We start from the raw sequence: 10717 nt of genomic DNA, 5'->3' as shown, positions 1-10717 counted from the left end.
GGCCTGGGCACCCATCCCAGTGAAGTCAGTCTTCACTCACCTCTTGTTTACTCTCATCCAGTATTAGCTCTTTTCTTTTCTCTAACTATGTCCATGCCCACACATTTCTGGGCCTCCACAATTCTGGCTTTTTATCCTTTCCTGCTTCCTCCTTGCCATCAATATACCACTCCTTATACCTTTCTGCTCTCAATCTGCCAGCATTTGTCTCTTCTAATCACCTAAGGCCCAAGAAAACAGGAAGGTTAGGACTATTTCTAAAATTAGGGTTAGAGGGCTATAAATGAGTTTCAGAGGAGCTTTCTTGTGAGTTATTCAAGTAAAAGTGCAGAAAATTTCAGGATACAGCAGAATTTCAGGTACTGAAGTGTTACGTTACAAAGTCAGACCATCAGATGACAGAGAGTGTTTTCATTTTTATTGCTCTCCCATCTGCTTCTGGGGTATAGGGCCCTGAGAGGAGAGGGGTCCCCCAATTCCAGCTAGCCTGTGCCAGAACCCTTCTGGGTCCCCCGGGGCTCTGCCAGCTTATTGACCGCTCTCCCCAACTCCACTGTTCTGCTCCACCACACAGAATGAGCCTTCCCTACGCCTCCTTATGGTTGGGAATGAGCTTCCCAGTCGTGCCCTGGTGCCTTTGCAGTCCCTGTACCTTCTCCCTGGAAAGACTGGCCCTGACTTCTCTGTTGACCTCCTCATCTCAAAAGACACTGTCCCCAGGAGTGGACGCCCCCACAGCACCCATCCCCCAGCATTCTCCACTTTCAATTTTTCATTGACATCTCCTGTTTACACATCTCTTGGGTCTGGTGCTCTTCCGCCATCACCCCCTACTTGGCAGTGGCCTGGTCAGTGACCCTGCGGGCAGTCCAGCTGGCCTTCACCTCCTGCCTCCCAACCTCCAAGGGGAATAAGAGGTAGTGAGAGAGAAAGGCTGCCCCCTGGTCACATCCACTCTTTAGTGAGTCCCCTAGCAGGCCCTGCTCAGCCACATACGGTCACTGGGCCCCAGCTGACCCAGACATAGAGTAGGGGATAATAATAATATCAAAAGGGACGAATAGTGTAAGAACTCAAAAGAGGACCCACTGGGGGCTCCTTAAATGAAAAGTACAATTTTATTGTCAATACAGAAAAATCAGTAGAAGAAAAAGACTACCAAACTGGGTTTTGCTTGTTATAATAATTCTTTTATAAAGTCTTATCAGATATGTATTTCTTTCCCTTTCATGTGCAGGCACCTTCCTGGGCAGAAAGCAGGCCCAGCAGACCTGGAGCGGTGGCCCTTGAGCCAGACACCGCTTCCTGACACAGCACACAGTCTTCTGCAGGCCTGCAGCCCAGCCAGATCAGCTCTGTGCAGATAGGGCTCTGCCCTGCAAGGGGCGAGCGGCAGGCTCTGCTGGGCACTGACGCTTTGGCTCCAATCTCTTGTCTATTTACCCACCCTCCCAAAGCAGGGCTGGGGGCAGAAGACCGGGGACACATTCACAGGTTGGGTGGGTCAGCGCCAGGAGAGCCAGAACTGCCTTGGGTCCAGCAACATGTCTCAGGATGGGGCTCTCCGCAAAGAGGAACCAGAGAAGCTGGGGCAGAGCTGGGGTCTCCAGAGCTCAGGGCTCAGGGCAGAGAGGTGGGGTTGGCTCACCTCGAGGCCACCCCAAGGAGAATAAATAAATAAATACAGGTTAACTTTGCAGTCCCCCAGCCTGGCCTGTTACCCCATAAGGGGACTGTCACTGTCAACCTCAGTTCCTCTGGCTGCCATCCTCCCTGAGACAGGGAGGCAGGAAGGAGGGGGCCTGCCCCACCCTGTGGACTGAAAAACCGGGGCCAGCAAAGTCTACACAGTTCAGGAGGCCAGAGTGGGCGAGTGGGGGCCTGGGCCGAGCCCACAGGGTGAGACAAGGTCCTGCCTGTCTCCCTCTTTTCTGACACATGGCTCACCACAACAGAGCCACAAGGATGCTGGGGGTGTTGACCTCCAAACTGTGTGATGCTTTTCTCTACCCCTCACCCCCAGCCTTGTTCCTGCGGACTCTTCCTGGTCCAGCTATCAGGTGCATGCAATCACCAGGATGACTGGAGGAGGGGTGCCGGGGGGCCCGAGTCCAGCTGGGGCCGCTGTCCCCTCCAGGGTACAGTTGGGGGAGGCTAGGCAGATGCTCAGACGGATCAGAGCTGGAAGGGGTACTGCCGGAGGTAGTCGGCCATGCGCCGGGGCAGTGGCAGGCAGTCTACGTCGGGCACCAGACGGTTGATGACAAGGCGGCACAGGTGCTGCAGGCTGCGGGCGCTGCTTCTGCGCACAAAGGGCTGTACCAGCCTTAGGTGTACGGCGGTGACTGCGGGGGCAGGCGGCGCTGCGTCCCCGGGCACATCTTCCTTAGGCGTAGGCAGGGCCGGGGTGGGTGCAGGGTCAGGGCTGTCACCTCGGGTGTCAGTGGCACAGGAGGCCACGTAGTGCTGCACAAGGCTGACCACGTCGGGGAAGGCCAGGATGCGCGGCCTGGACAGGCAGTTGGAGTCCAGGCGGAAGCTGGAGTCGGCATACTCGATGCGCACGTTGGTGGGGCCTCGGGTGGTTTTGACCGACAGTGTGAATAGGTAGCTGGGGTGGGTGCTGTCACGTACTAGGAATGTGCCCTCTGGCATCTTCTGCAGGTGTTGCCGGGCCTCACTGGCGGTAATGGAACCCCAATACCAGCCTAGGCAAGTGGAGAGGGGGCCAAGAGACTGGTTACAGGGGAATTTAGCTGGGGGCACCGATGCGGGGCAGGGCAGGGCAGGGGAGGACGCTGCCTCCCCATTTATGCTTCCTGGGGAGGGCTGCACCTCCCCTATCAGACTCTCCTGGGCGGGGCCATGTCTCTCAAATCAGACTCAGCAGACAGAGCTAAGCTTTCCCCAGTGGACTTCCCAGAACATCCAGCCTGCTTCCCTCCTCAAACTCACCAGATTCCCGAAGGTAAGAGAAGGTCTTGGCTATGCATAGCAGATCCTCCTCAGGGTCCAGCACCTTGGGCTCACTCTCTGGCTCGGCTGGGGTCTCCTCTGTCACCTCCTCCAGAAAGGCCCCGGCAGGCAAGGGCTGCATAGCTGGTTCGGGCAGCTCCAGGGACTGGGCCCACAGGGCCCGCTGCCCGATCCGCTCCACAGCCAGCAAAGAACAAGGTCTAGAAGGGGTTGGATGGGCAGTGAGTGTCAGCTCTGTGCGCTCCCTATTTCCAGAGATCCACTGCACCCCGGACAGCTACATGACCTCTGGCTAGTCCATTTCGCACCTCAGTTTCCCCTCTGCCCACTCATGGGCTCAATGAGGTCAGCACACCACACCTCCCAGTTATCACAAAAGCCTCCTTGATGCCTTCTCCCCATGTTGATTCTCTTTTGAAACAGACTTCTCCACCTTCCTGTATTTATTGAACAGTAATTAGTCTCTATTTTGCACCAACCGGAAACACAGATCATTCCCTATAGGCATTTCCAGCTCAGAATGGGCAACTGGTGTCTCTGCCACTGCTAAGATCCAGTGCAAAGAAGCCTCACGTTTGTGCCCTGTAAGCTGCGGTGGGCTGATCAGAAAGCACTGGTCCTGCTTGTGCCATGGCTGGGGCCTTCATGGAGTGCTCCAGAGAGGCCCCCAAACTATGGGAGGATGCCTGAGGTTACATGCTACCTCCAATGGACAGGAGTATTTGTCGGAGGGACCAAGGTCCACACTGGCTAGGGCTGAGAGTCTGGAACAATCTCCCCAAACAGGTCAGACTCCTATCCTGTCTCTTCCTCCTCCTAGCTAAGGGTCTAGGGTGGACAGTATTCTCCGAAGGCACTGAAACATCCCACCTCCCATAAACATGAGCTCCCAGCAAAGGGCAGGGTACCCATTCCACATTCCAGATCTCACCCTGGCAAGCCAGCCCTACTAGGCTTTATGATCCTATGTAAACCTTGCTATTCACTAGGGCTATTCAGCTTCTCCATCCCCTAACAAGGGATGTGACCTGTCCAGATCCTGAGGGGTTTGGCTATACCATATTCCCAGGTGGCTAGAGTTGGGTTGCTGAGCCAGCCTCACTCTGAGCAGTAGACTTTCTCTAGGGACAGGTCATCCAGTTTGGTGATCCTGGGGCTTTCTGGGAGTGAGGGGTGTAGGCCCTGGCTCCCAAGGAAGAGACCACTGGTCCTAACTCAGTTCTCAGGAAATAATATCCTCAGGCCCCAGTTCTCGGTCTGGTCCCCTCCTGGGCCTCAGGACACCAAGATAACAAAACCATGGGGCTTGCATTCCAGGAGAATTTATAATCCAAAGTCATAAAAGCAAAGGGTGTCATGGGGGAGTCAAGGTCTGCCTGTTGCTGAGCTGAGTCTGTCAGGCCAAAGGAAGGAGCAGGGGGGAAGACACTCCAGGCAGAGATGACAGTATGGGTGAACAGTGCCAGGTTTCTTATGCGGCAGAGAGAGGTGGACAGAAGCCTTGGCAGGATGCAGGCAGAAGAGCCAGATCTCACAGTGTAGGTTATAGGTGAGCGTTAGAAGATTTTGACAAATAAGGAGAAGGGGCTGTAGGACCCCGGCTCACCACAGCCTGCCTAATACTTTCCCACACCCACTCTGGGTGCATTATAGGAGCTCTGGCCATCTCCAGGCAGCTTAGCAGGGCACTTGTAGGTGTGGGCACCTCTAGAGTCAATGTGGTGTCTGGGTGTGTGAACGGTTGTATTGGGGACGCCTGGGTGGTTTAGTGGTTGAGCATCTGCCTTTGGCTCAGGTCGTAATCCTGGGGTTCTGGAATCAAGTCCCACACATCAGGCTCACTATAAGGAGCCTGCTTCTCCCTCTGCCTGTGTCTCTGCCCCTCTCTCTGTGTGTCTCATGAACAAATCAATAAATCAATATCTTAAAAAAAAAAAAAAGTAAAAAACCCAGCTATATTGGTCTCCACAACCTCCTGAGGACTGTGTATCTGAGGAGGGGTGTGTCCACAACTGTCATCGTGATGGTGGTGGTGATGGCTGGTGTGTTCCAGGTGTGGGTGGCCTGTACGTGTGTGTGCCTGTTGCAGAGCGCAACCTGTGAGTCCTGACTGGGGACACATGCCAGTGGAGCCTACTCCGCCCTAAGGGTGGACCCCTCACACAAAGCCGGCTGCCCAAATCTACATTTGGGAGTCTCTGTCCCCTACCCCAGGAGGGCACCAGCTGGTTTGTGGCTGTGCATGTGGAGGTCTTAAAAATCTTGCTCCCTGACTGTGAACACTGGCCCTGAGGTTCCAAAGTGCTTCATCTGGAACAAAGTAAAAAGAGAATGTAGGACCCCAGAATTGGGGGAAGGGTCCTGAGGACAAGGGTGTGGGGGTGTTTAGGAGTCCCAAAATTCAGAGGAGATACTGGAGACAATTAGGGGGAAAAGTATAGTAGTGTAGTCTTCCTAGCACCTCCAGCCCTCCCCCCTGGCAACTGCTCAGAGCAAGGGACACTTCAGCCTGGCCCCACCTTCCACCCTTCTTCACTTGGTACTATGCCAGTTCTGATAACAACAGTCACTGGGCCTCCCAGCTCTCCCTGGGTGGGGAACACACTCATCTCTCCTTTCTATCTCCCTGGAGCTTTCTGAGTTCCTGTCAGATCAGTCCGGAGAGCATCAGACCTATTGGTTGAAAGGGATGCTGAGGCGGAAGGAATGTACCAAGAATGCTCAGTTGAGGCCAAGACTCTGTCTTTTATCAGTCCCCACCCTACCCCAGTCTTTGGGGGGAAAGTTGGAGAAGGGAGGCAGGCGCCAAGTCCTCACATTGAGATCCCAGACTGGGCCGAAAGGAGGGGTGAGGCAATGATGGGGCACCACAGGCAAAATTAGGCCCAGATCAGACTCTCCAAGAGCTGCTGGTCGGCAGGGGCCAACCTGGGGGGAGGCGAGGATCTCAGGCCGGCTTCCCAAGAAGAGCCTAATTGCTGGCCCACGGCAGCACGGCGGGTGGGGCGGAGGGGGCATGGGCTAGCCCAAGGTCACCAGGAGGCCCCGCGGCCTCGGGCCCCGCGGGCGAGGTAGAGAGCTCGGGGCGGGGGAGCCAGCGCCTGGAGGACGAGCTTCGCCGGCTGGCGGTCAACGGCTCCAGCCAGCACCCAGGGTTGGCCCACCCCGCCGCCAGCCGACCTCCCGTGTCGGGCCCCCCCGCTCCCGCTGGTCACCCCGAGGTCCCCCTGCACCCGCTCATCTCCGACCCGTCAGGCCCTCCCACGGCCGGCAGCGAGCACGCGGCGCTCGGCAGTCTCCGCACAGGCCGCGGGGCGCCGGGGCCGGGGGGGGGGGGGGGCTGGCGGGGGGCGGCGAGCGCGCTTACCCCTGCACGCAGAGGACCATGTCCCGGCAGCGGCGGCGGCAGCTCCGGAGCTGGGGCTCGGCCGGGACGGCGGCGGCTGGAGGGACCCGGGGGCGCAGCTCTCGCTCGCGGGCAGGCTCCCCGGCGCACCCGCGGCGGGCTGGGACTGGAGGCGGCGGCGCGGGCGGCGGGCCGGGAGGGCGCGGGGGGCGGGCCGGGAGGCGGGGCGGGGCGGCCGCCTAATCTTTTGTCCTCCGTGTCCCGGCCCTTCCCGGAAACGACGTCTTCCTAGAACCGCCGGCCGTGCAGCCGGGCCGGGGAGCGGCGGGGCGGGGGCGCGGCGGCTGCCTAGCGCGGCGCTGGGGGCCGCTAAAGGAAACACCTTTGACAGATTTCCAAGAACTTTCCAGGAAAATGGGGCGGGGTCCCGCTCGCCGACCAATCGCAGCTCGGGGGGCGGAGCCGAGTGGCCGGGGCGGGCCAATTGCAGCCTTGGGATAGGAGGCTGAGGAAAGAGCTGGGTTGAACGTGACCTCGACGCCAGTAGGGAAAGACCCGGTTGGAGAAGGCCGGGGAGGCGTAGGGGTTGTACCTGGCCGAGCCCAGACTTCTTTTGGGCATTCCGCTTCCGCTTCGTTGGGGACCGGCGCCTTTATCTCTCTGTTGACCTGGTGGCAGGGCAAGAGCAGGGTCACGGGCCTGTCCTCCCAGCTAGCGCCGCTCCCATAGCGGCCGGTCTGCCGTGCAAGCGCCCCCTGCGGCCGCATTTGGATCCCCGGACTCTGCGTGGGGTGGTGGGGAAGTGAGTGGCATGGGGTGGGGGTTTTGAGAACATAGGAGGAGGGGAGGAGTGCAGAGGGGGGCCTCAGATCCGAACAGGTCCTCGGGGGTCAAGGATCCACCACAGCGAGAACGTTTTCTCTGAAAGAGTTGGGGGAGAAGGCGCACCCCAACTTTGGGATGGGGGCAGGTGTGGCGACCTCATTACCCACTTGATGGCTGGGGCACTGGGAGACCCCACCATGGGGCACCTATGCAGGGTGCAGTCTCTTCAGTAGAAACTCTCTACCGCCCCCATCACTATGAAGACAAAGGGGTTTCACAGCTGCCAAGCAACAGAACTAAGATTTGAACCTGGGTCTCTATGGGACCAAATCCCAAGCTCTCTGTCCCGGGACTACTTGTTCCCTCTAACTGGACACTTAGTATGTGCCATGTACTATATCAGTGATTTCCAGCCTCATCTAACCACTACATATTGGGTCCTCTTCACAGGTGAGGAGATGGAGGCACAGAGAAGTTAAAATGTACCCTGAATCTCACAGCTGGCAAGTGGTGAGTTGGTGCTTGGAGCCCAGTCCACCCCCCCCCACCCATCCTATCTAGGTGCCCTGACCTAACAACTCTTAGGTATCCTTCAAGGTCCAGCTTTAAGGCCCTCGGTGAAGCTTCCCTGCCAGTCAATGTCAGAGCACCACAGCTGTCCCCTTGGAAGCTCCCTTACAGATGTCAGTGATTAAGCAGTTCTGTGGGTTAAAGGGCCCCAAGGATTTTGCCCTCCAACCACCTTTTGTGAATTTGACAGAGTTAAGCACCTCACGTCTCTGCTTGGTATGTGGTGTGCCCCTGTTTTGCCCCAGGTGTTGTGGGTTCCTGGCCATCTTATCACCATTCCTGCTCTGGTTACTCCCTACCCAACCCTGCTCTGACTGCTGGGCCCACAATGCCACCCAGTGGTAATTCCTCTCAGTTTCACTTGTCAAATTTTCTTGTTCTCTCCAGGATAACCCCTCCTGGCACTCCTTGCACCTTGCTGCAGGGAGTCCCTGCTCCTCCCCACCAGGAGTAGTCACAAGATGGGTCATCACAATAATAATACACAGCAGTGCCTTCCTCAAAGTGTGGCTCATTTGGTCTCTCTAGTCTCCTCATTTCAGCCTTTCCTCTCCCTGAAGAATAGTCCACACAGGTGTGTATGTGTGTATATGTGTCGGGGGTATGTATATTCAGTCCTCTACTCCCCATCCCTACTCCTTGATAAACGCGCGCGCACACACACACTGGACCCCTTTAACAAAGTCTGCCACCATGAACCCACCCCTATCCTGGCCCAGCCATCCCAAATAGTGAATTCTCACACCAGTATGCAAGTGGTTGCTAGAAAATGAGCATCTAGGGGAAACCATGTATTCTGAGTCTCTTGGGTTGAATCAATAGTTCAGAACATCTATGATGGACCTATGTGGGACATGTGTGTGTGCTTGTGTAAGCATTGGCATTGGTGGTGGAGACTGTAAAGGGACAGGGATCACCACCACTGCTTACTTTTCACATTTCCCTATGGTCTGAATTTATTGTAACAAGGAAGTTTTACTTATGCAAGTAAAATTTGAATTAAAAAGAGATCACTTAAAAAATACAATTATAAGATGTTTAGAACAATTATAATCAGATTCGATTTTTAGAAACTAAGATAGCAATCACAGCATACACTGAGATAATTTGGCTGGGAAAGGAGCCAGCCCCCACCCTCAGCGCTCTGCTTGTGAGTAGGACCCTGCTTGTCCAGAAAGATCTTGCTCAGCTTTGGGTTCATCTGGCCCAAACCATCACCTTTAGAGGGAGGATCCATCTCCACTCTCCAAGCTGTAGAAGCTTCCAGATCACGGAGCTTCCTCCAAATCTCTGAGATCTTAGATCAGATTCTGAGATGGGGCTCAGGGACCGAGGTCTGGGTCCAGCTGGGCATAAATGTGAGTGTGTGTGTGTGTGTGTGTGTGTGGTGCATATGTATGCCCATGTGTCTGTACACATGTGCAAATCTGTGCTTGTGCATCTGTGAACATGTGTAAGAGCATATTTGTACAAGTGGATGTGGGAGGGGACAGGAAGGCACAGGACAGGAGGGCATCATTTGAGGGTGAGAGCTGGGCCCTGGAATTGTTCTCTGGGGGTTCGGATGGAGACCCTGCCATGAGACTTACTGATCTCAGGCTGGTTGCTTGATCTCTCAGGTCTTGTCTGTCTTGCGTGTCTGTCCTGTAGACTGCATGACGTGGGTATAACCCTGTCGCCTCTGGTCCCAGTGAGATCATGGAGTTCCCAGGTAGAACACCCTCTCAGTGTCTGATCCAAGAAAAGGGTTCAGTAAGTTGAGGCCATCGTCAGGGTTTCTGTTTCACCAAACTCTTCTAGCCTGAAGGTTGTCTCAAGGCGACAGGGCAGAGTGCCGGGCCCTTTCTTCTGGCTCAACCCCTGTACAGAGCAGGTGCCAGTTCTCCAGGAACTGCTGATCTGAAGAGCCTTGGATCTTCAGCCCAGGAGTCCACGTGCATCCACCTGCGTGTGTGCTGGGGTATGGGGAAGTTGGTGGGAGAGCTGTCTGGGCCCAATCCTACCAACAGCAGGAAGGTCTCCGAGGCACGGGAGGGGCCGAGGCCTCAGTGCCTGCAGTCCTGACAGTGGCCTGTAGATGGCAGCAGAGGCTCGCGCAGGGACCCTGACCCAGGCCTCACCCACCCAGTCCTAAGTGAGCCACCAAGTTCCAGTCCCTCAGCCTGAGGGTTGGGGAATGGGCGCGGTGTGCTGGAAGAGTGCAGATTTGTCTCAGCAGAGAGCAACACCCCCTGCGGCTCTATACAAGTTGTTTCCTCTGGGTGTGTGGTGGGGGAGGCGGGGGGGGGGGGGGGAGGTTGCTCAGTTTCCTCATCCGTGAAATAAGAGTTGTTTAACAGCCTGTGATGGAAAAACTGGCTCAAAATACCTAAGATGGGCTCAGAATAGAAACCTAAAAGTGAACGGCAGCACCATAGCTAATATGGAGTATATAGAGTAGGAGGAGGAGACTTTTCAAACACGACACCAAAAGCTCAAAGTATAAAGTGAAAAGTTAATGGATCTGGCAAAATGAGAATTTAGGATATCTGGTCTAAGTACCCTGTGTATCCCAAGGGGAAAAATAAGCCACAGATATGAGCAGGAGATGCACACAATGTGAAAGACATCCAGAACCCCCAGGGATTGGAAAGAGGAGAATCACAACGAAATGCCATTTCACTCTGCCTGGTGGCAAAAATTAGGACTTTAGGTACGCTGGCGGTGGGCCACCACTAAGGAAGTCGCAAGCCGTACGAGCCTTGCTGGAGGGCGGTCGGCAGGGTGCAGAGAACACGCCCGACTCCAGGGCTTCCTGAAGCTCCAAGAGAAACAAGAGTTTCTGCGCTGTCACTTCCTAGGTCGCTGGCAAACTCCGGGGCTGGCGCAGTCCTCGCGGGCCGCTGGGGGCCGGGAGCCAGGAGGTTTCCGCCCCCTTGGAGAAGCCACGCCTCCTGCTCTGCCCAGGCTCCGGGGCGGGGCCCGCCGAGGGCTCCTGCCCGCCCGGTCCTGCCAGGGCCC

At 56.2% G+C, this 10717-nt stretch overlaps 1 protein-coding gene across 2 annotated transcripts; it reads right to left on the bottom strand.

The window, feature by feature from the left end:
• Positions 1–1099: 1099 nt before the first annotated feature.
• CISH (cytokine inducible SH2 containing protein) lies at positions 1100–6502 on the bottom strand. Of its 2 annotated transcripts, none has more exons than XM_025455992.3 (3): positions 6344–6502; positions 2956–3176; positions 1100–2708 (listed from the first exon to the last, which is right to left on the bottom strand). In XM_025455992.3, exons 1-3 carry the CDS (start codon positions 6361–6363, stop codon positions 2176–2178), a joined length of 774 nt encoding a protein of 257 aa, XP_025311777.1. In that variant the 5' UTR covers positions 6364–6502; the 3' UTR covers positions 1100–2175. The 2 variants fall into 2 exon arrangements, with proteins under 2 accessions (XP_025311777.1, XP_048953743.1); XM_049097786.1 differs by lacking the exon at positions 6344–6502 and adding an exon at positions 4969–6067 and having other exon boundaries at positions 2956–3180.
• Between the last annotated feature and the right edge of the window lie 4215 nt (positions 6503–10717).

Source organism: Canis lupus, chromosome 20 (assembly GCF_003254725.2).
Source record: "Canis lupus dingo isolate Sandy chromosome 20, ASM325472v2, whole genome shotgun sequence".
Taxonomy (NCBI): Eukaryota; Metazoa; Chordata; class Mammalia; order Carnivora; family Canidae; genus Canis; species Canis lupus.
Note: the sequence above shows the minus strand (reverse complement) of the source record. Positions and strands in the feature narration are given on the sequence as shown.

Excerpts from the sequence above, each read along its gene's own strand:
- CISH (XM_049097786.1), bottom strand. The coding sequence starts at position 5,098 with ATGTGTCCCCAGTCAGGACTCACAGGTTGCGCTCTGCAACAGGCACAC. Across the intron at positions 3,181-4,968 it reads TTGTGGACACACCCCTCCTC|CTAGACCTTGTTCTTTGCTG; the intron begins AGATACACAGTC and ends ATCCAACCCCTT. Across the intron at positions 2,709-2,955 it reads CTCTTACCTTCGGGAATCTG|GCTGGTATTGGGGTTCCATT; the intron begins GTGAGTTTGAGG and ends CCACTTGCCTAG.